At 40.0% G+C, this 24,563-nt stretch overlaps 1 protein-coding gene across 9 annotated transcripts in view; it reads left to right on the forward strand.

The window, feature by feature from the left end:
• BMPER (BMP binding endothelial regulator) overlaps positions 1-24,563 on the forward strand; it is a 158,603-nt gene that overhangs the window by 125,294 nt on the left and 8,746 nt on the right. For all 9 annotated transcript variants that reach the window (XM_065055159.1, XM_065055162.1, XM_065055158.1 and 6 more), the window contains one exon: positions 18,134-18,264. In XM_065055159.1, the coding sequence (XP_064911231.1) occupies positions 18,134-18,264 (131 nt within the window). The remainder of the gene's footprint in view (positions 1-18,133; positions 18,265-24,563) is intronic.

A 24,563-nucleotide genomic window follows, 5' to 3' on the forward strand; every position in this document is an offset into this window, starting at 1 on the left:
AATTAGCAGCAAAGCTGTATACTCAGCAGAAGCTATGTAGAGATGCTGGCATCTTTCCCCACCTGTACAGCAAGATCATTGTCAGTACTCTATGGAAATACACTGCTTCACTTAATTTCTTGTTAAATAGGAGATTTTAGTGTTAGGGCTCTCACACTGCCAGTGTGTTATGAATACAAAATTTAGGATTTTTTGCAAGTTAGAAAGTACACAAGCTGCAAAAGCGTGGCAGGAAACATAAGGGGCAAAAATGGCATTTCAAGCTACTTTGACTTTAAAAATATTTACTGTATTAGAACATTAATGTAGTTATGCTTTGGGGCTGTAAATATTTTTTACAGTGCATTGACTTGTGCTATGCATTCACGTTTGAGGCTCCAAATTGCCCATGTACTTGTGTGTGAAATGAAGTATGAAGGCAGACCATGGGAAAATGAAATGCTTGTGAGGCTTATCTGCTGATCTCAGGCATTCAGGGCTGTTTGCTATCATTGCATCTTCTGATAGGCATAAAACCCACCAAGTGGTAGGTTGGCTGTTACCCTCATGGAGTTCACAGTGCAAAAGAGCAACGTTTTTTGTGGGTGACCAGCTCCCTCCCTGTCTTGCTGTTTGCAATCTTGAGAGTATATCAGCAATGTATTTCTGATTTCCTCAACTTTTGAATTCTGTTTGAATGTACAGAGAAGAAAGAAGAGCACTTTCTGTAGTGGCGCAGGCGCAGCTGAGGGAAAAAGAGGGCAGGGAGACTCCTTCATCCAGCAACACCACAAAAGCAGCTGAGTCAAGGTTCGAGGTTAGTTAACTGTGAGACCACCACGGCTTACTGCTGAGCCTCCCAAACTGAACAACCAGCTGCCCAGCTGGAGGATGCTTTGACCCCAGCTCGTGGTGCTTCTGGGCCAAGCTGTTCCAAACCTGGGCAGCAAGGGATTGAGTTGAGCCATGCGGCCAGGCAGGCTCATGGGCTCCAGTGTCCACAGAGCAGAGGCTCCACCTTGCTGTCCTTTACAGCTCTTCTTGTTCCACTTACTACTGCATTTCATTTTCTGCTTTGAACGGCAGGCGTTCAAAGCAGACTTGGAAAAAGACATGGCTTTCATATGATTTCTGAATATAGATAGAAGCTCTGTGAAGGACCAGATGTAGGAGGATTAGGGGGAACAATCTCATAAATTGTCACTAGTGAGACTATGATTGAATGCGAAATTATTCCACTGCTGAAAACAAATATGATGTATTATTGCAGAGCCAGATTTGGGGTTAGGAAAATTGGGTAGAGATACTTGCCTGAAGCTCTCTGTGAATCTCCGCTCTCTCAAGCAAAGCTGGATTGATTTATGGTTGTGTCTGGAAACTAGAAGTGGCCCAACATGGATCCAGATCCAGAGGCAAATGTCCTTAAAATTGAGTGTTCCATTGTGCATATGTGCGGATATGTGTATGGGGGATGGAGAATGAGTTTAGTTTGTTACTAAATTGGAACAGATGTCAGATCTGGAATTGAAGATTTCAGTTCTTGTCCTTGTCCCATGGAAACAATGTGATGCTATCATTTCAGCGGGCAAGTTGGAGCTGGTGTGCAGCTTAGGTCTCATCTTTATTACCCTCTGAGCTCTGAGGTTTATCTGAACTGAAACACACAATAGACTTCAAATGATATGATCTCAGAAAACCAAAATGGAAATAGATGTTGGTAACAAACATTGATATTCCTGTGGACAGAAAGTTTTCAAAGTCCCTCACAGTTTACAACTGTTGTTCTAAATCAGTAAGACTGTTTGGGCAGCCTGAGATCATATATCAAAAAGCAGATTAGCTGCTTATCCTACATATGATAGAACTGAAAATGATATATTTTTGTTTTTAAGATTTAATTCTCCTACTCGCTATTTTAAAATATGGCTAAAGAAAATCCTATATGAAACTAACAGACAAAACCAGCATACAAGAGAAAAAATAATGAACATACATACTGAAAGGGAACATTTTATTCTCCCCAAGTAATTCACGCCATTTTATGGTTTATTTGAAATGAAGTAGTCAGTCCTGGCGGCATAGTGAGCAACTTGGCACATGTGTTTGGTTGCATCCATGGAGAAAAGAAACAGCTTTTCTGGAGAAATGTCTGTATGTGAGTATAAGAGAACTTTTTCAGAGCTGGTTGTGTAGAATGAGACGGCAAAAGCAGCTGGTGCTGGCCAACCATACCTGCATTACAGACAAACAGAATTTTACCCTGGGCTTCAACAGGAATGGAGTTATACCAACACCAAGTGCTTTTGGAAAATCCTAACCACCAAAGAGCCTTCTTTTCTCAAGCCAGACCATGTCGTCCTGTAACCATCTTTTCAGGAGAAGGGAGAAGTTGGCCTGAGGTTAACCACCGCATGCCCAGCTGGGACCAGCTCAGAGATTGTGAATGTGGAAATGCTTAAAATGAAGTCCTCAGCCAAAGCTAGAGCAACGTGCTTAATAGCCAAACACCCTTAATAATTTCTTAGAAATACAATTAGTCATTTCCAAGTCCTAGCTAATATTTTTATTTAAGCATAACATCAAAACCCATCCTCATAGGTTAAGACCCTAGGGTGCTAGTGTCAAGCACAGATAAGAATCTCATTGTTGCCCTCAAAAATTCAAGTTTTAAAAATGTATGTTTAGCTTTGGAGAGTTCAGGACAGTCTGTCCCATACAGTATTATTCTGCTGGTACTGAGCTTCATTTGATAAAGAACCAGCCTGCTTTGCTGCTACAGCTTCCCATCAAACTGCTTCCTCCACTAACCTTTCAATGGGATCGAAAAGTGGGTGTATTAAGAAGAAGAGAGAGGAAATCATAATGGGGTGCCTGTAATATTTCCTGTCTTCAAGTGTCATGTTCTCCAGTCTTTCTCCTTGCTCTTGAGAAATGTACAGTCAGATCTTGCTAACTCAGTCGAGTCAGGTCAGAATGCAGCTTACACAGAGTACCCCATGGGGTTGAAAGCACACACAGCAAGAAGTTTGTTTTAGGACTTACTAGATTGCATGCTGCTTTGGAAGGCAGTGCTGTAGTATAATCATCAGGATGCCTTATAAAAACAGATCTGAAGGAGTACAAAGGAAAGCTATTTGCAATGCACAGCAATACATTTTATTGAGCGTACACAACCAAGAAAGGTATTTTTCTGTACTTCTGAGCACGTCTGTAAACACCCTGCAAGCATTACCCGAGGAAGTTCTCTCTTCCCAATGTGAAATAAAGACCAAAGAGTAACAGCATGTGGGCATAAAAATTAATGTGACAGTTTGCATAAAAAGTAAAGAGGGGGTAATACTCTGTTTTTCTGAGTTTCGTTTCTAAACATTTAACTCTGACCACCTCAGGTCTTCTTGCACTTTAACTACAGCCTTTTTGTCACTTCCCGTCATGAAAATTGTACAACATTTCTGTGAGATGATAAACAGGTGTTACTTTTCATTCTGGCAGCAACGGCATTTTGGTGCAGGATGAAATAATCCTACCATTAAATAAGAAGCTCACAGTGGTGTTGTGAAGCTTAATTTGTTTGGAAAATGCTTTGCAGTATTCAGATGAAAGGCGCTCTGGATATTCAAAGTATTATTACTGCACAGCTGGTGGTCTACATGCTGCAGATGTTTCTTCCATGCTGTTGCATGGTTACTTAAGTGGCTTCTGAGTGCAGATGTTCACAAGTGAGCATGTACACCCTCCTCTGCCTATGTTTTTTGACACGGATTTTATTGCTGCTTGACTTTTGATCTTGAAAAGAATATTCCTTCACTGGTGAGGCTGGCTTTTTTATTTTTTGGCTTTTTCTTTTATCTTTTCTTTTTTTTTGGCCTTTTCTTTTCTTTTCTTTTCTTTTCTTTTCTTTTCTTTTCTTTTCTTTTCTTTTCTTTTCTTTTCTTTTCTTTTCTTTTCTTTTCTTTTCTTTTCTTTTCTTTTCTTTTCTTTTCTTTTCTTTTCTTTTCTTTTCTTTTTTCCTTTCCTTTTCTTTTTTCCTTTCCTTTCCTTTCCTTTCCTTTCCTTTCCTTTCCTTTCCTTTCCTTTCCTTTCCTTTCCTTTCCTTTCCTTTCCTTTCCTTTCCTTTCCTTTCCTTTCCTTTCCTTTCCTTTCCTTTCCTTTCCTTTCCTTTCCTTTCCTTTCCTTTCCTTTCCTTTCCTTTCCTTTCCTTTCCTTTCCTTTCCTTTCCTTTCCTTTCCTTTCCTTTCCTTTCCTTTCCTTTCCTTTCCTTTTTAAGGCTAGTAGGTGCTACATGAGTGTGACTACATCCCAGTTGGTTCAGCCCCAGTTGGTTCAGCAAATTACAGCATCTGCAGACATTTACTGTGGGCCTTTCTCTTTAGCCTGCATTTCCTCCTGTGGCTTTTACTCATTCCCACAGTGTTTGACTCTGGGGACTCTGCCTCTTCTGTTATTACTCCATCACCATCTCTCTCCTCATGGAGACATGACGATTCCCTTTGTACTCTTTGCCCAGATGGAATCAAGAACTTCACTGCCTCTTGATTTGTTACATAAAAGGGATCTCTAAGAACCACTGGCCTTGACATTCACAATAATAAAATCTCTCTGAGAAGATTTCAGGATAAGATGAAATTCTAGCTTCTGCATCTATGGTCCTATTCATTCCTGTTAAGTGGAGGGAGATAAGGTCTGACTGCAGCTGACATCCATGTGGAGTGTGCTGAACATGCACAAATCTCCGTGGGGGTGCTGTATGATTTCATCAACCTATTTGGTAAGAGAATAATGTTAAAATTTACATTCCTTTTGTTTTGCTGTACTTCCAGCAAATGGCAAGATATCTAATGTAATACAAGGGCAACTGAGTAAATGAGACTTTTGTCTAACCTAAAGTGCAATACATCGCCTATTGCATTACTGACCTGAGAGAGTAGAAAAGGAGCAAATCTGTATACAGACACGCAGAGAAAGAGAAAAGTACAGCAAAATGGTACCTGTTTTGATCAACATAGATCTTTTTTATGAGATTCATGTGGAAGACAGAGAAGATTTGGTACTGGAGTTTTTCTTCTGAAGTATTTTAAAGAATGGATCTCTCTTCACAGCGTGTTCAGGAACCACCGTCTTGCAACTCAGAGGAATGAGTCCTGGCCACATATCCCTGGAAGAGACTGTGAGAAAGCAGAGGCTTAAAGCTGACTGCATCCAGACAAGTAGCTTCAGAAAGCAAGGAAAAACCACATCACTTTCTGTAGCACTTTCTGCAGAATTCAGCACAAATCAAAGCAGAAGGCTCAGTCTTTACCCGGGAAAGTTATATCTGAAAGTCAGAAATCTTGAGAAGACTAGACCCTGGCTACACTGTGAGGTGAATTGCGCCCTAAAGACTTGATCATTTCCTCTGATTCTTAAGTGTGTAACAATTTGCCAGTGCTCATGAAGTCTTCTAAATTGCATCCCTGGATACCATAGCTGCTTTTAATATGCAGAACTGGTAGGGTTTATGCAGATATATACAAGTTTCTTTACACTCCTGTGTTCCTACTGAAGTGTCTCATCCTTTCTCTGGGTTAATCTTGGTAGGCATAGCTTTCATTCTGCCTCCCTACTATCTCTGAACCATAAGAACTGCTACAGGTATGTGTAAAAGGATTTACTCCACCTTACTGCCCTACCATTGCCTGCTCCAAGGGGACAGACTTAAGGTACTGCCACTTGTCCAGATTCCCATCTTTTTTTCTCCTGGACTGCTGGTACTGAGGTTATTCTTCTTCTTTCAGTGCAGCTATTTCAAATATACATGTGCATACGTCACTGAAATGGGAGAGGGAGCAGGGATGGAGGGGAGGAAAGAGGAGGAAAGGAAGAGCTTCTAATGTTCTCTCATTACTCAGTTCATCTCCCCTGATTCATAGCCAATACCTCCTCCCCTCTTCTGATATATTCCTTTCCTCATTCTGATTAGGTATCTCAGCCGAAATCTAGTCATCATATGGGTAACATTTGGATGCATATCATCTTGTTCATTATGATGCAATCATTTGTGATTTACTGTTGCTTGGTAACAAAAGTTTCATTCGCACATTATAAAAATTGCATTAAATCACTGGCCCTAGAATAGTGGCTGAAAATCAATCAGAAGAGGTTTTTACTCCTGCCACTTTGGCTTGAGATTGAAACATTTCATACGGTAGCTCTGCTAGGAGTAAGCTGTGCTTCCTTACTAATGTAATAAAATGCAGACCATCCTAAGGGGATGAGGGAGTTGCATTCCAAAACTTACACTGCAAGCGACCAAAGTTTAATGGAAAACTCTGAAAAGATTCTATTAAAAAACCATTTTCCTTCTATATATCATACTCTCTGTTCTATGCTTTCACTGTTCCTTCCTTTTTTTCCTTACTGGCACAAAAACAGGATCTTTGTTTTGACAGAGCTAATCTGCTCATGCTTTCATATGGGCCCTCAGGCTCCCCACCTGTGGAAAGATCCATGGAAGCAGGAAAACTACTGAGTGGGTGCCACACGCTCACCCCAAAGCGAAGAAATCAGTGGCCTCCCAGAGGCACAGACTGTAAGTGTTGTGGTTCCCGAGGACCCATGGAGAACATGAACTATGAATCCTGTGTAACTCATCACAACAAGCTTTTCCTTCCGTATTGCCTTCTGGGATTTCCCTCCCCTGTCAGCTGGGCTTCTTCAGGAGGTGTTCTGGATAGGCTGCTTTGCCACAGCTGTGCCATCTCCCTCTTTTCAAAGACTGAAAGGCACACTCAGAGCTGACAAATTCTACCCGCAAACTTGACTGGTGAGAAAAGTTTAAAGTAGCTTGCAACCACTGCCAAGTTTGACAGCAAGCTTCATAACAAACTGGTACAGCTCTGACATCTCTTCACTGCTTCTGTGGGGAGGCCAGGGAAGTTTTTATGGAGTGAAAAGTGATGGAGAGAGAATGAATGGCTTTGTGGCTCCATCAGGCAGCATGCTCAAGGTGGCACTGATCTGCTCCATAGAGTCTCTGGCTAGCCAACAAAAGGAGGCAAAGCCAAATTCAGGTGTTTAGGACTTTGTATACAAGACAAAGCCCAGAATTATCTCAGCATCATTGTCACTGGGCATCAACTCACAGATGAGCAGGAAAATAACCTGTGATCATGATTATTCTGTGATAGGGAAGGTTTGCTCACGCTCATGGCCGGTATTTCTCTTTAAAGACTGCTGATTCACATCAGAGCTCTCTTTGCATCTAGCCAAGTAAATGACTATGCCCAAACCAACAGACTGAAAGGTAAGTTTATCATGAAGGTGAACAAACCTTGGCTCCTTCTGCTTGTACCGTCTCATCCCACCTCACCCAGAAACAGGTCATTCTGACTTTGAAACATCCATGTGGGTTCCTGTGGCTCCTCCAACCAGGCTGATATGTTGTGGAGTCACTATGTCTAGTACAGGAAATTTTAATTCATAGCATTTTAATTCAGGAAGCTTGAATTTCATGTTTAGCTGTATCCTGAAACAGCCTGGATCCTTCAAAGCTTTGAAGTACAGAACTGCAAAAAAAAAGGCTGACGACAGTTCTGAGTCTTGGTTTCTGTGTTGTCAGTAAGAAAATCCCCATCGGTTTCACTGGAGACAGTGGCTGAGTCCTGTATCACTATGAAACAGTTGCACTTACCCTCTCCCTCTGGTCTATTGAATATTCAATCATAGAATAATTTTGGTTGGAAAAAACCCTCAAGATTATCGAGTGCAACCATAACCTAACTCTAGCACTAAACCACGTCCCTAAGAACCTCACCTACGTGCCTTTTAAACACCTCCAGGGATGGTGACTCCACCACTTCCCTGGGCAGCCTGTTCCACTGCTTTACAACCCTCTCCATGAAGAATTTTTTCCTAATATCCAGTCTATGGGACTGCAGCAGCACTGCCACTGTTTTAATACAGATCTCCCGAGTGGCCAGGAGGATCTCACTGATGGGATGCTGGTCAGGCTAATGCCTATCAACGCCGACACAGTCTTGAGAACATGCAGAGCAAAAGCAGAGGTGCCTGAGGAAATGCAAAGACAGGAGCTAAGTATCCAGCATGAAAAGGTCAGCCTTGATGAGGTCGGGGCAACCAAGCTGAGACCACAGCTTTGCATTCGCATGTTTGAATTCTGCCTAAATCATGCTTTATGTGCATGTCTTTGTGTGGGTCTGGGCCAGGACCACACAGGAAGCCATAAAACCAGGAACAGAGTGTTTTTTTTGAATGTTTCCATTCAGGTAAGCTGGGTCTTATGCCACTTCTTGCAAGTCCTATTTTTAGCAGTTATCTTTGATGAAGAGCAAACAGGAAGACTTCTCAGATGAAATGCACTATGAGTGTGTGACAGGCTGGAAAGGTGGCATGCTCAGTGAGCCTGACTTTGCTGAAATGAGATTTTGGCTCTTGGTTTGTAGAGGGAGCAAGATGAGGACAAAAGCTGTTTTCTGAGTAGCAGTCTCCTATCTGCTCTTTCCCTTGCTCTCTTTCTTTCATATTCCATCTGGAACCAGCAACTTTTTAAATGCTCTGCAGCCACCTAGAGGAAAAATACACTTGATTAACTTAATCTTATATGGGTTAAGACCGTGAGTAGGCTCTGCAGAGTTTAAGAATGTGAATTTCTAAACTAGCCAGCCTGTTTATTATTATATCTCAAGACCTCCTTGGAAATATACACAGTGAATCATCATCAAAAGCTGAAGATAACTTCAATTTCTGTTTACACTTCAGAAATATTTCCTGCTTCATGTTATCATTGTGCTTGTTATTGGATATGACATGTTTTTATGACAGATAGCATAGCGGGGCCACGGCATATTTTATTGGTAGAGAGAAGGAGATGATCTGTTTTGAATTTTTATTTTAGAAGATTTAAATATAGTTTTATTTTGTATTTCTATCTCATGACTATGGCAATATGCTATTGGTATATCTGCATGGTTTATGTTTCTGTAGGGCCATGACTTCAAAACCTCTCAATAATTTTGGAGGTTCTATTTAGGATGTTTATAAGTTCCTGAAAAACCTCTGGCTTTTCTCAGACAAGGGCTGTCACACAGAATACACTAATGGGCTCTGTGTATACTAGAGTGAAAGTTGATGTAGTCATATTAGATTCATTTAGTCTTTGTGCCATGTTTGTTTGCACTGTATGAAACATAATAACAAAGTTTAACAGTTGATTGAAAGTACCACTTGAATGCCAGAAGTTAGATATTAAAACATGCCTGTCTTTTAAAAATTGAATTGAAATAACTGGCTTTTCCTCTCTCTAGATAAGATATGACAGATCAGTCTCCACTTGTGCCTGAAGAACTGGAGACTGGGTGGAGCCTTCTTTAAAAATCAAGTCCAGACATGGACAAAAAGATAAAACTTTATGTAATTGCATAATGCAAAAGCTCAAAATGATGATGGATTTTCCATGGTAGATATGCCAGAGGACACTGAAAATTCCATTATGATGGAGTGACTCTGTCACAAGGCAAAGTCACCTTAGCAGTGTAAGTGCTAAGCTAAGTGTGTGCACAGTGAGCTGAATGAAAATGTAAAAGTGCTAGTACGGCTACTGAGAAGGTCCACTAAGACATTCTCCATTTCTTTTCCTCTCATAAGAAAAACTTGACATAAACATATAAACATCTGAAATACCAGAATGATGTGTTCAGTTGAAGTAGCTTGAATACTGCTGCGTTATGCAAGAATGGGATGAATAATAAGAAATCTTATTGGTCTAAGAAATTCATAACTGGAAATTATGAAATTTGGGAGTTTGTCTAGGTTGTGGCTTCTAAGCGGAAATGACGGGCTTCTGGAAACACAAAGCAGTTCAGTTTGGTCGAAACACTCTGCCACAGGGAATCAGTGATAAGCACATAGGCTGAACACCTTACACAACTGGGTCTATGAACGATGGGATTTTTGGTAGGAAGCAACCTTCTTTTTGAACGTTAAATCCATAGAGAACCAAGAGGCATTTTTTTTTGTGGTTTGGGGTTTTTTTGGTTTTTCACCAAAAAGTTTTGCACAAATGCATGATAAGCTACATCAGGTAGCATTAGACATACAGCTACTGTAATCTTTACCAATTGCGTGATGCATATTTGCAAGTGAATGACTGTGGATATTAATTAGCTGTAGATATTAATTAATGTGTCTTCAGAAACTAGGTTCCAGCTTTTAAATCTTCAATGTCAGATTCAAGTTGATGCTCCTAAATTTGCTTCTGTATCTTTTTGTTGGTCTAAACTTCTTATTGCACATTACCTCTCTAAAATGACTTTGGAAACTCTGTCTATTCTAAAGCAGAGTTATTATGTTCCCTGTATTTTCCAGACAGGTATACAAACCACAGATCATACAATGTACAGGCAGCCAAATCCTTTTTCAAGTTATCTCACCAAAGAAAGTGGATCAAATTGTATGAATACTGCTCAAGTTAGGAAATCAAATAGAACATTTTTTTATTATTTCAATGAGATATTGAACACTTGTTTGAAATGAGTTAAGAAACTTATGCTGTATGTCCTCTTTATTCCAATAATTCTGTATACAAAATTGTATGTAATGTGCACAGAGAAGTGGTTTTTAACTGTTTCACTTCAAGCAATATGCTACATATGAACTCAAACCACTTGAGTTCTCATGCATACAGGTATTTATTTCAAATGCCAGGTAAACTCTGCATGGCCGAACACAACTGAAACAGAAGAAGGGGAGGTGAAAACTCTCTCCCACTTTCTGAAAATGAGTAGGAGTCTAAGGGGTCAACACTTACAAGGCTGTGGATGGTGCTTCCTATTCTGTTGGAGTTTCCTGAGCAAAAATCCACTCTCTCTAAAGGTGGCAAGTCAGCTTCTCAACCATACTGTAACCTTCAGCTCTAGGAAATATTCTGAGTCATACCAGATGCTTCTTGGAGCTCAGCGTGGGACTTCATTGTCTTCCTCAGTCATGGTTCAGCTATTTCCCCATAGAGGGATTTTAGCCAACCTTTCCATTCTCAGGACCAAAAAGAACATTTAAAGCCACAGACGCCTGTAAAGATCCAAGCACAAGATACAAAAAGCCTACTTGACACATTAGTAGGAGCGATATCATGAAGAAAGAACTAGGGAAGGTTGCTGTACTACTTTGTTCTTTATTTGGTTCTTCCTCTTTCCGTCCTTTTAAGTGCCTTTACCACTGCTAATACATATTCAGGGAGATTATAAATAGGTGTCAGGATAGTGATGTCCAGAGAAATGTATTTTATGCAGTTTTAGAAAATGTTCCAGAATGTTTCATTGTTCATTTTACCATATTCTTGTGGGTAATGTTGGTTAAGGCAATCAAACGCAATTCTGGCACAGCATGCTCTTTACATAAATGTTAAAAATACACATAGAACACTCTTTTTGGCTTTTTCCAAAGACTTTTGGGTAATACTTTTAGCAGCACGTAGTATAGGCTTATGGTGATATTGTGCAGCACAGTATGCTTTTTCAGAGCTCTACATGGACCTTCATTTATTCGGCGTCTGGAAAATACTATTTTTGCTTACCCTTTGTGAGGAAAGTATGGGTTCTGACGTTTTTTAAAGGAGCTGAATATGCAATGAAATCAAAATTGAATTGCTGTCTGTCTCATGTTGAAAATTAGCAACAATAATTGCCACTTGCGTTGAAGCATCCTTTTCCCAAGCTGACTGAACTCCTTTAAATAACTGCTTTGGAAATATGCCTTGGCAAGGCAGGGATGGATGCGGATATCTTGTGTGATTCCGTTCAATTATCTCTGAGTGCCAAGTCCATATCTGGAGCAGGAACAATGGCACTCAGAGCTAAATTAGGACATTTGGTGTGTGTGTAACATGACTGCTATGTCCTAGAAATCTTAGATCACATGCAGCTCTTGCCCTTTGGTGGAGTTGCATATTTTATAATTTCTTTCTGCTTGGTTCCGTGTGGCAATACAGTCCATGGTTGACTCAAAGTTGCACAAAAATTGGGGATCAGAATGGAATTTGAATGCATGATTCAAGTGTCTACTACTGCAGACTCCTCCTCTGCAATCTGATAAAAATAACTGTGATATTGTCAAGCATTATGGCCAATGATCTCTTTATAGGAACAAGATTTCCCTATGGAAAGTAGATCTGCTATGCTCTGCTCACCAAAAATGAGCTGTGAGTTCCCTTTCTGTTCCCACATTTTTAGGGTTTTTTTGGAGGCAGTTCAGCAATGTGGGAGTTCTTGTACAATGGGGGAGTCTCCAGGACAAAGTGCGTGTAGGCTGCCTGCCACTTTTTCTGGGCACTTTCCCACTCACTGTAAAAACGGGTCAGGGCATTGATTTAACTCTGTCACAGATGCCTTTATCAGATTGTCATTTTAAGGCAGAATTACCATTGTTATGATGTGTGTGAATAGCACAGAGGGAGTGCAGATATAGTTACCTGGTCTTGGAAAAAATGATCCTTGAAAATGACTGCCTTTGTATGAAACAGTCTGTTCCCCAGGCAAGGGCTTTAAACAAATACTCAAAAGATGTAAGGGCTTCTATGTTTTCAGCAGCCTCCAAAATTACCTTCCTTATGAGTTATTTGCTGCTTTTGCATTAATACTAGTAAATTCTCGAGAAAGAGAGAGTGATTGCAAGTCTCTGATCTCAAGCCTCAAAGCCATAGAAAGTCTCCAGCTCTATATACTATGCTTCAGTACTTCAGTAGGATTAAACATGCACCTTCAGACAAGAGAGAGCTTGTGATAGCAACAGCATGAGCCTTTCCATTTTACATTGGCTCATCTTCCCATTGTACATGGCTCATCTTCCCATCTTCTTGCCTTATGAAATGACTTCTCTAGATGGAGCCATAAATAATGGGAACTCATTGAAACTTCATAGAAAAAAACAGCCCAAACAAAATTTCTTGTAACAACAAAGCTACTGACAGAAGCCATTGGCTTTTTATTTTTCCTGTAAAGGAAGAGAAAGGAGGGCTAATTTTGGATCAGGACAAAAAAGGTTCCTAAATTATGCTGCTGAATTGTGAGCACTCCAAAGTGATTATAGGAATCCTAACTGGCTGTTGTGTAGAGTTTGGCTATTTTCATAACCAGCACTAAATTAGGCAAAGCTTGTACTAAAAGTCTGATTTGGAATACCAATCAGAAATTATCCCAAGACGTCTGTCTCACAGGATGGTGGGACTGGGAATTAAACCTCTCCAGGCAAATGACCTTTCACACTTTGGAGTCTGCAAATGCACAGCTTATCCCAGGTATAGAGGCCAAACCCCTTCACCATTTGATGGCTCTTCACATACATAATGTGGATGTAGTGATGCACCATCTCCAATTCCTAAAGTCTGTTGAGACCTGCTGGTGGATAGAGGGAGATATTAGTATTTTCCATCTGCATAGAGCAACTTCTTGAAGGTACCAAAAGGTTTGAAAAATGTACTAAATTATATTCCTGCTGTGATATGTGGGAAAAAAAAAAAAAAAAGCCAAAAAGAAATAGTCCCTCTTAAAATGGCTGGTTCTGGTTTTGAACTTGTGTGTACTGCAAAGGAAAAGGCACTGCTGATGTTCAGCAAGTGAACATCTGCAATTTCAATCCCACGTGGCATAGACTAAGGCTGTAGGACTTGTTGCTGTGATCTTTTCTGCTTCTTTTTAATAGTGCATGTAGCACAGGACTCGGTTCTCTGCCCTTTGTGGGACTTGGAGACCTTCCATGGTTTAATGTGAAAAAGGGCTGTTGCTGAGGGAGCCTACTCATCCAGTTTGCTTTGAAGATGCGGCAGCAGAGTGATTGTGTGTTTGTCTCCTCCAAGGGTGTGTCCCACAGCTGCTGGATGCCTTCACTTTCATGGATTTCCCCTCGCAATGGTTTGCGATTACGCACACCCAATTAGCACCATCCCTGACACACACCCTGCAGGCAGCATGGGCAGCATCAAAAGGAATCACTTGGTACCAGTTGAGGACTGAGGGGTTGGCTGTGCTCCAGTGCTTATTCAGAGCAGGGACTCCAGATAAAGTGCACCACCACAGCCTAACACTTTTTTTAGAGATGTAAATATGTCCTTTAAAGAAATGTAATTTTCTTTTGAACCACAACATCGTTACATCTCTATATGATTATACTGCAGGCAGAGATAAAGCTGCCTGATGTAGCTTGTGTGTATTTCTACAGCTGGTAAAATGGCTTCATTTTATAAGTGACTTGCACTGCAGTCTTCCTGTGGAATTATTTCTATATGACTGTAATGTTTAGATGACTAAGCTTCTCGTATGCATTCTCAACTTTATTTAATTAAAGCAAATGTTTAGTTTTGGTAAAGAGTCACAATATCTTGGAAGACCCAAAGTTTCTGTTAGTGTGCATCATGTTAACTTGTCAGTATGGCTTCATTATTGGCATAATCCCAAAGTTTTACTAAAAATGTATTTTTCTGTTAACAGCCCAGTCAGATTAGAGTACAGATAAGCATCTGCATACATGCAGTTCATGTCACAGGATCTATTTATCACATTCAAAGGAGGAGTGAAGAGGAGGCAGAATCTAGTGTAGCAGAGGATATTTTTTAAAATCTGTCAATCACCTGAGAAGGTAAAAAAAGAAAAAAAAGATCTATTGGCATACCAATGATTTTGGCAAGGGGAAAGGATTAGGACAGCACACAAAAAAATCCGTTTTTAAATTTACCTAGTGAAGCATCCCATAATAGCCCTCTCATACAACTGTGAGAACAATAACTGTGAGAAATGTAGTTAAATGCAAGAAGTAAACACATTTTGAAAAAATACAAACCCAAAGTCAAAGCTTGCCACGGGCCATCACCAGGTCCCTCCACCAGCCAGTGCGCAGAGCCTGGACACCTTTTGTCTCCATGTCCTTTCCCACAACTGCCCTTTGACTCTCACAGTGGCTCTCAAACAAACCGTGTATCTGCTCCCTGCTGATTTCAGAAGCGATATAAAAAGTCCCCTTCCCCTCGCTCCCTGACTGCTGATCCATCTAACTGTAATTAATATTAATGTATTAAACTTGCCAGCAAGGAGTTTAATTAAGAAAAAAAAAAAAGAAGTATTTATTTTGATTGACTAGTCTTGGCAGCTGTGGATATTGTTTCCTTTACTCTCGTTTTTTACTTAACCTTAATTAATTAATTAATTTAACCTTACAAATAATAATCAATTGTAATTTATTAATAAAACCCCTGCAATCTAGTGATCACTCCTCAGCCAAGCCCAGGGCTTGAGCCTGGTAGCTTTCACTGGGATTAAACACTGTGGGAAAATAAAAATTACACAAGCAATTAGGTGTGTAATGAATCAGAGGATTGTTTGTGCTGCATGTGGCACGCTACTTTCCTTAAGGGACACCTGTGCTGAATATCGTAGCAAACAGTGCTGATCTCAGGCAAAGAGGAGATGTTTCATGCTGGAGCCTGTCTGGATGTCCAAGGCCACCTCAATGCCGAGGCTTAATGGTGTCACGTTGCTCATGTGCATGTAGGGGCTAAACTCTCTACACCCTCAAAGCACATGGTTGCCCTCCTGGGAACGGTGCCCTGGCCTCCCTACTCACCCAGAGCACGCCCTGACTTTGTCAGGGTGAGTGCTAGCCTTGCCACCAACATGTTAATGGTGAAAAAGACTGGGTGATTGATGGTCTGCCTGGAGATTTCCTGACCTGATATGTGCACCTGAGGTAGGTGTAGGTGCATTGCATCAGTGCAGGAGGTGGTGTCCCCCCGAGTAATGGTAAAAAAGTGTATTTGTGCTCTAAAAAGCAGAGGAAGTACCTTGGGTTTAGGATTCTATAATTTCTAAGGCAGAAAGTCGATGAACATGTAGCCAACCTGGCACTGACGAGCATCCTTAAACACCACAAGCATTAATGGTAACTGAATCTGAGTGTAGAGCAGTAAAATGTGATGGACAAAGGAAGCTAGCACCGAAACAAAAAGTTGGTGAAATGGTATCTCGATAATGGACTCTATCTGTGGAGATTATTACGGACTTTCTTTGTGATAATAATTTGCTGCAGCAGCAAACAAGCACACACTTCACTTTAAAATGAGACATACACCTCCTGATTGGTGTGGGGTACGTGGAGCAGTGCCTGCTGCAGGGATGCTAGGAAGCAATCATAAACATGTTGTGGCCAAAGGAATCAATGTAAAGTTATTTAGTGTGTCACGTAAAAAGGTGACCTTTTGTGCTTATACAAGGTCTTTTATCAGTGAACAACATCAAACAAAGCTAAAGATGTTGTGCTAATCTGTTCCTTGTAGCCTATCAGCTGTGATATCCATACAGCAACATCTGTTACTGAGAAAGATGTAAAGGGACCTACCGCAGAACTAAAGTGAAATAGAATTACATAGTCCCCAGAAAGTAATTTCAAATGAAAACCACTGGTCTGTAAATGTGAACATGTTATATATTTGATCCAAAGCAATTCTGTTTATCTGAAGTACGTATATACTGATAAAGACAGGACAGGTAACCTTTTTGCATTAGTACTTATGTTGCTTATTCGTCACAGTGAATTTTCAGATAATTTCATGCTGGGGATTCACTGAGAGTAAAATTATTAAAAGCTCATGGAAATGTCAAGCAGAACTGTCAGGTTTAACCTTATGAACGGTCACTGAAATAACCAGTGACTTTGGCAAGGGGAAATACTCCTCTTAAAGGGGCAGTGTTGGATATGCAGAAACAAGCTTGTCTCTGTTTAAAGGACCACTCATCCTCTCTCCTAGTTTTAAATAAAGGGTTCCCAATGATTCTAAGGCATTGTATGGTCATTAGAGCTCCTGATCATTTTGACTGAGGTGCCTGCACCTTTTCTAAGCTACTACCTCATCAGCTATAGGGAAAATTTCTGGAAAATTAAGCTATGTCCATCCTTTTCCTATAGACAACTGAAGTTTTGGTCCACAGTAAGAGCACTTAACATGGAGACCTCATTTTTTATTTCAATCTTGTTCTTTCTAGAGGATTCATGACTCTCACAAACGTTGCCTTGCTCTCTCAGGAATGAATACGTTGCTGAATGTGCATAAACCAGGGGGCTCTTGTCCATTGACACCCAAGGTGCATGCACAGAGCACCCTCAGTGGTAAGCCAATTTTCAGGGCACAATTTTCAGAGGGCTGAGTATGTCTTCCTGTCACCTTGTCCCTGCCTTTTAATGATTCCACTCAGAGCAACAGATACTTGGCATTTCTTAATTTGCATTGCTACGTTTGCAGAAGCTTCTAAGCGTTTTGCACATGCAGAAACTGCCGACTGCAAATCTGCTGGCTCTTGCCAGTTATAGTTTAGGCCTGTGCCAAATGGGCACGTGTTCTGGATGAGCTAACTTGAAATACAGTGGTGACACACACAGCAGCAGTTTTACTTAGGGCCATGTTAGCAGCTTTGCTCCCTGCTGTGTTTTGTGGTGAATCCATCTTATGCAATGGAAGATGATGGTGATATTAACAAGTGCCTTGAGGATTTCTTAGTATGAGAACTACTCAGTTATGCTGCATCATCCCTGCTCCTTTGGAGTTGCTTGAAGTCTGGCATTCAGTAGTGATGCTACTGAGAAAATATGGCATATAGCTATTTTGGGGACTTCAAACTGGGGAGAGGCTAGAAGGAACCTGGAGAGAAGGCACCGTTTCTCATCCATTGCATGGAAGGGCATGTGCTCATTATCTGCAGAAGTCCTCCACTTAACACTGTTGCTATTATTATTGGTAGAGTTTTTAAATGATTACTTTCCAGGGAATAAGAAAGAAGTCATTATCTTGTGTTGGCACAAAATCATTGCAAAAATTGAGTTTACCTTTTATTACTCTGGTCTCAGTCCTCTCTGCCTGACATTTCTTGGGTCTTCTTCTCACCTCCCTTTTTCTGTGTGGCTCTCTCCCTGATACTGTTGAGACTTCCCTGCATCAGAGCAGCACATCAAAACAGAGATGAGCCCTTGTGATATGACAGCACGTTTAATTTTCTTGCTGTTTAGCACAAGTTGCTGTGGCATTGAACTTCATGTGATTGGAAAGTAAGCAACTCCAAACCTCGGACAAGTATCTGCCAAAGCTTTCCTTGCTCATTTGATCTGGGGCTTTGTTCTGCAGGTCCTGTGTGACAGACATGTGCGAGTGCCCGGTCCATAAAAACTGCTACTGCGAGTCATTCCTGGCATATGCGCGAGCCTGTCAGAGGGAAGGGCTGAAAGTCCAGTGGGTACCGGAGCAGAACTGTGCAGGTAAGAATTTTGGGACTGCTTCTTTGTAAGCCAGTGCATAGGCTAATAGGCCATTATCCTTTTACTGATGGAGAAGGATCAAAAATGAACCGTCTAGAAAAGACTGGGATTGTAGCAACAGCCAAGTTGCTTTCAGAGTTCTGGAGAAACACCTTAAGGAAAGATTTTCAAGAATCAAATACTAGAAATGTTTATTTTGCAAAACTTCTAACCTCTAATGCCACTCATCTTTATTTTATGTACTTCCAGAAAGAAGTCCATGCCTTTTTCTTTCAGGATACGTAAAGAGTTGCTTAGTGGCAATGTTTAAACTCCCTTGACCTCTGGTGCTGCAGTAGGTTCAACAAGGGGAAAAGAGAGAATGTATTTAATGGGAATATTAAAATGCAAACCTGCATTAATGTTGGTACTTGGACCAGATTCCCCATGTGATTAGGACTGCATTAATTGCAAGTAATTGTGAGTAATTGTTTTCATGAGAAGTGCTGGCCTGTGGTCATGGGCACTTGAAGTAAAATGCAATATTGCAGATGAATATTTCCCCTGATGATGATCTCATTAATTTAGGACATTCTATAATGGCATTGCTTTGCCTGGAAATGCATTCAGATTTATGTAAAGCAATTGACAGCAGTTGGAAAAAAAAAAGAGAGAAGGATGCTCAGTGCTGGTCAAAGAGCTATTACTCTGTGGTCCATTTTGGTGGTTGTGTGTAGTTCAGGGTCTACTCTCTCAACTTCAATTTCCTTTTATGTTGAAGGAAAGATAGTAGGGATGGGTGAGTGACAGAGCAAATTGCATTTGATTGACTGTTCCCAAAAGGCTCATTTTTTCTTACAAAGGAACGGAACAATCCAAACAGGGTGTCACTAAATGAAAGCTCTATTCAAGGATGTGGTCTCAGCACTAATAATGTATGTAATTTTAATCTATTGATCTGGTAGCAGATCCATGCAGAACCTGAAACAAGCATCCTGACTTTTATTTTATTTTTTTTGACCAAAGCTCTTCAGAGCAAGACCTCACTGTGACAGGTACTGTAAAAAGAATAACAAGTCCAGTCCTTGCCTTAAGGAGTTTATACAAGTGTTGACATATCACAGCTTAACTAACTGAGGCTTCTTTTCACAATTTTTTCTGGCATTTTATCAAAGACAAGAAAAGTTCCTAAGGTAAAAACAGTCCTTGAGAGAACATTATGAAATAATTTAAACACACATCTTTCATTAAAGCTAATCAAAGAAGTGTTTAAATCTACCTGAGTTTTTAAATCTCAAAGCAGACTTCTAGAGCAAAAGGGGAAATCTTGTTAAGCAGAAAATATTGATAACCCGTATATGGTTAAGTACCCTCAAAACACTTAGTTAAGCATCCAGCTTCAAAGAAGTGGCACCATCTTCTGCAGTAAATCATACAATATTCATCAACTTGAATCTACTGTATTCCATATTTTACCAGTGGTCAGCATCAAGATTTAATGTTTAACTTACTTTTTTTTCTCCCTGAAAGTTGTAGTTACAATTATTGTGTCCTAATTATGGATAAAAGTTCCTGGGTATGAAACAATATATCTGTAATAAAACTTCGTCATTCAGTGACTTTCATTTCCTGCTTGACATTTCATAGCTGGTTGGATACTTGGAAGAGCTCTGTTCTGATGAAAATGGAGTATGCTTATTACTAAAGTCAGGTTTTAATTATTCTTTTGTGCATTATAAAATGAGATCTTGTGTGGTTGCCAGTTGCTCTACCCTGACCGCTGTATGCTTAGCTCATTTTTATAATCTTCAGAAAGCCTGTGTTGTCTGGAGGGCCAGCCGAACAGGCTCAGGAGGCTGAATTACGTGTCCTGTTCCCTCCACGTTCTTTCTCCTTTCCCCCCAGTGCGGCAGCACATCCTCCTCTAAGTCCTCGGTGAAATATTCCTGCTCAAGGTTTGCTGTTCTTTGAGGCTGGCTCAGCAAGGGGAATGTCAGCTGTCATTTAACCAGAGTAGTGAAGAGAAGAAGCTAGTGTGTAAGGAAAATGTTTAGGGTAGGAAAGGGTTGGTGATATCCACACAGGACCTGAGAGGGTTTGGAAAGGAATATGGGTTTCCATGGGAAGTAGTGGGGAGTGAGACCTGTCAGGGTGGGCATAGGAAGAAATATGATGTGTGATAGGGAAGAAAAGAAGAAAACCAAAAATCAAAACCACAGAAAAGCCAGCATGAGGGGAGTAAGAAATGAGAGAGTAAAACATGTGAGAGGGAAAAGAAAGGATACAAATGGAAGGAAGAGCTTTGAAAAGGAAAGGGGATAGAAAAATTATTTGTTTATTTTAGCACAAGGCTAAACAAGCGTTTTATAAAGTGCAATTAAGTAAACAGAAGTGGTGATAGACCTTGGGCCATAGTAATGTAACACTGAATTTCTGAGGACACTGAAAGAAAGAATAGTCAAGGATAGCAGACGGTAATAACTCTGCCACGGGCATGACTACACCAGCAAGAAGAAAAAGCAAGTATGGACTATAATAAAATGCAAAGTGCACATGCTGGTACTGATGTGCTGACATGTTTCAACAGCCCCAAAAAACTGAACAATTTTTCCCATATGATTGGTTGAACTAGAGGAGGATGAGTGTATATCTGATTTTGACTCTTCTCTCCTGGGTCCCCTCTTCTCTGTTGTGAAATTTTCTGTGCAAATTCACTCTTTCCCTGCTATATGTTGTTTTCCTTTAATCATTTTGTTCCATGTGAATGTGTATCAGAAGGCTATTCTGAATTTTCAGTGGAAACTCATTAAAACACAAAGTTGAAAAGATAACACACTAGAAGGTCAGTGCCCAGATCTATTGCCCTCTGCTCTGTTAGAAGGAGCTGCTATGAATTGCAAGCACCATGTGACATTCAGATTGAAAGTCCTAAAACAACTCAAAAGCCCAAACTGTGCAACACCAACAAAAGTACACACTAGAAGGTCAGTGCCCAGATCTATTGCCCTCTGCTCTGTTAGAAGGAGCTGCTATGAATTGCAAGCACCATGTGACATTCAGATTGAAAGTCCTAAAACAACTCAAAAGCCCAAACTGTGCAACACCAACAAAAGTAGGGTGATTCATCGATGCACAAATATTAGCTCAGAAATTTCTGTGGAATCAGATTTACCAGATATCATCCACCAAGGGAATCCTTCAGCAGTTCCATGTTTTGTGTTTGGGAACAAGTATTCCTCTTAAATAATTATGGCCATGTCTACAAAGACAGGCACAGACAGATACAAGCCTCCTCTGTGAAACTGCCAAACTGGCTGGAATAAGCCAGCTCTGGTCTGAAAACTGTACAGCCTTATTAGGCAGGGTTTATTAGCTTGGGCACAGTGCTGTATTTATGTGACTATATGGCTTCTGGACTGGAGCTGGCTATCATCCCACCAGCTCAGAAAGTGGTCTGAGGGAGCTCACATCTGTCATGCCAAACACATGTTCAAGAAGAAGAGTGGAAAAATCCTGTTGGGACTGGTAATGTTGCAAAATGCAGTATTATTAGTAACTTTTGTACTTTGGCTTATTGGGTTTTTTGTTTGTTTGTTTGGTTTTGGTTTTAAATTTTTTTTTTTTTTGGTAGTGCACTAAGGGAGTTATTACTAACAAAGCTCAGTTCTTTAAGAGAGGATTTGCCTTGAAAGACAAGTGCAAACGTATCACTTCTGTTTTCCGTGTTTACATGCTACTGATTCATTTCAGCAGTCCCTGGGAAGCCTACTGCAGACTGTCTTTATTTTTTATTTTTTAAACTGTTGATGAAGTGGAATGTTCTGGATCAATCACACCACATGTTAACAACTGAAGCACTCAGCAATAAAAGCCATCCAGGGAACTTAAGCAGCAGCCATTGTACTTTTCTGATTTTTCCCTTGACAGCAAGTTAATAATAGCATTGTAGACTGCCTACAGCAAAAAATAAAGTCATCAGATCTTCTGCATGGCATCATCTGAAGGAGAAGAAGGTGTTTTGACATACCACGTCCATGTGTGGTAGAGCAGAGCTGGGGAGTACTTACAGATACTATGTACCACGGCTGCCAAGGGCATGTTGTAGTGTAATATATTCTCATTTGCTCTGGGACAGGGATGAGGAAGTGGAAAGGAGACCTTGGCCAACTTTCCTCAAACCCAGCAGCTGAGGCACCAAACAGAGCTCAGGTGGAATGAATGAGACGGCTATTACTGCAGTAAAGCTTTGTGGAATTAAATCTGTGCAGCCTGAAAACTGAAGCTCACAGACCTTTCTACATGGAAACTCCATGTACTGAAGCCCGATGTTTCAGTTTGTGGTTGGTCAATCTTTTGAAGGGAATCTCATTTTCAGAGAGGAGGGACAAAAGCTTCTAGTAAACAGCCCCCTTGAGGTAATTCATGTTGTGTGCGGATGATCACTATCCATCTTGAACATCTTGGTCTACTTTTCTAGACAGTTAATACATTGTTTGCAATGCTCCTGGGAGCTCTGCACATTTTTGTTTCCTCTCTTATAGAGATTCAATCTCTATTCTTAACACACTACATAAGTGCAGAGTTTGTTCTGAATCTGATATCTTACTGTATTTTCAATATTGTTTGCATGTTTTTCTCACCTTCTAAATTTCCTGTTTCATTTAAATTTCAATTTAGTTATTCTTTTTTGTGGTTCCTTCTTTAATGTGCATGAAAGTTATCATGCAAAGCAACACAAAAATGTAAAGCTGGAAAAACGTTCTCAAAAGATGTATGCCCACAAGCAGAATAAGCCTATCTTGAACATGGCTGAAAGTTGTTTTTTTCCAACCTGTTCTAAAGTGATGTTCAATAAAAGATGTTTCATAGAGCTTTTAGGTAGCTTGCTCCAGTGCTTTCCCATCCTTAAAGCTAGAAAGCTTTTTTTTTTTCCCCCTAATATCTACTTAATATCTGATATCTAGCTAATATTCAGCTGTTGATTCTCTGTAAGTCCAGGGTCATTTCCTGCTGTATTTTTTCTGATTTTTTGTTTGCTTATATTATATCAGTGTCCTGAGAACCCTGTATGCATTTTTGCCAGAATTCCTTCTTCAGGCTGCTTTTCATATATGTATAAATGCTATAAAATGCATGAGAAGTAAAACTTGCAAGAAGTTGATGTTGCTTGGAATGTTGTTTTGTTACTGGTGAAGAGGAACCCCTTTAATTTATGATGCTTTAGCACAAAAACTTCCATTCTCTGTGATACACCCTTATATGTATTTAATGAACTTATTTCTGCCTATTTTTAATTTATGAATAATAGCAGTACTGTATTGGCAGTGTAACACCAATCCTCACAACAAACCAGAATTTTTCTGTCCATAACATAACTGTTCTTTAAAAATCTGGACCTGCAATCTTTCTCAACATGGAAGAAACCTTCTTAATGCAATCACTTCTCTGTAAATAGCAAAAGATGATTGTGGATGCTTGAGGGTCCCTTACCGTCTATAAACCATTTTATCAGTACTTGTTTTTGCCATCAGCACAGCCTTTAGAAAGAATAACAGGCTTTCATTCGTTATCGAACCGTATATTATTCTCCATACTAAAAAGGCAGGATATAAAATGTTAAGAGTTTCAATATTGATCGGGAGAGGGTATAGTGCTTTTAGCTGAGCCCTCAGTGGTCTCTTATGTTGGAAATGCATTGAACTGTCAACTACATAAATCAATGAATAGATAACTGGAATCATTAAGTACAAGAATCTTCATTCTCAGTGATCCCTTGGTAAAATAGCATAAAGCATGGAAATAATTGATTTTTTAAAAAAATTTTTTAGTTTAGAAATGGTGCTGCTGAATTATCAGCATTGTTTTGATTTGCTGCAATATGCCATATTTAAACTATAATTATAGGAATAGAAAGTTGTACATGGTGAATGACTCTCCTTTCTCCTCTTCTTTGTGTAGGAGTGTGACTGATAATAACTGTCTGTCCTCGTAAATGTTTCAGGAATCTTTGATAAAAGCCACTGTAACAAATAAATAAACAATGTTCAGCCTTAAATATAAAGCATAGGTCAGCTTACAGATGGAAACCTTGCCAAAGCTTTATATACCATTGGCTGTGTTAGAATTCTCAAAAAGTTCAAGACTGCTAGGACCTTGATACCTTTTTGATTAGGAGTTTTGCTACCTTTATATTTGTGATGTTGCATTTAATATAGTGGAATCTCCTTACAAGTAATTTTTTCCTCTAGATGATCCTCATACCAAAACATGATTTTTTTAATATATTTGCAGTAGAAACCAAGTAAACAGATACATAACTT

This window comes from Columba livia, chromosome 2 (genome assembly GCF_036013475.1).
Source record: "Columba livia isolate bColLiv1 breed racing homer chromosome 2, bColLiv1.pat.W.v2, whole genome shotgun sequence".
NCBI lineage: Eukaryota > Metazoa > Chordata > Aves > Columbiformes > Columbidae > Columba > Columba livia.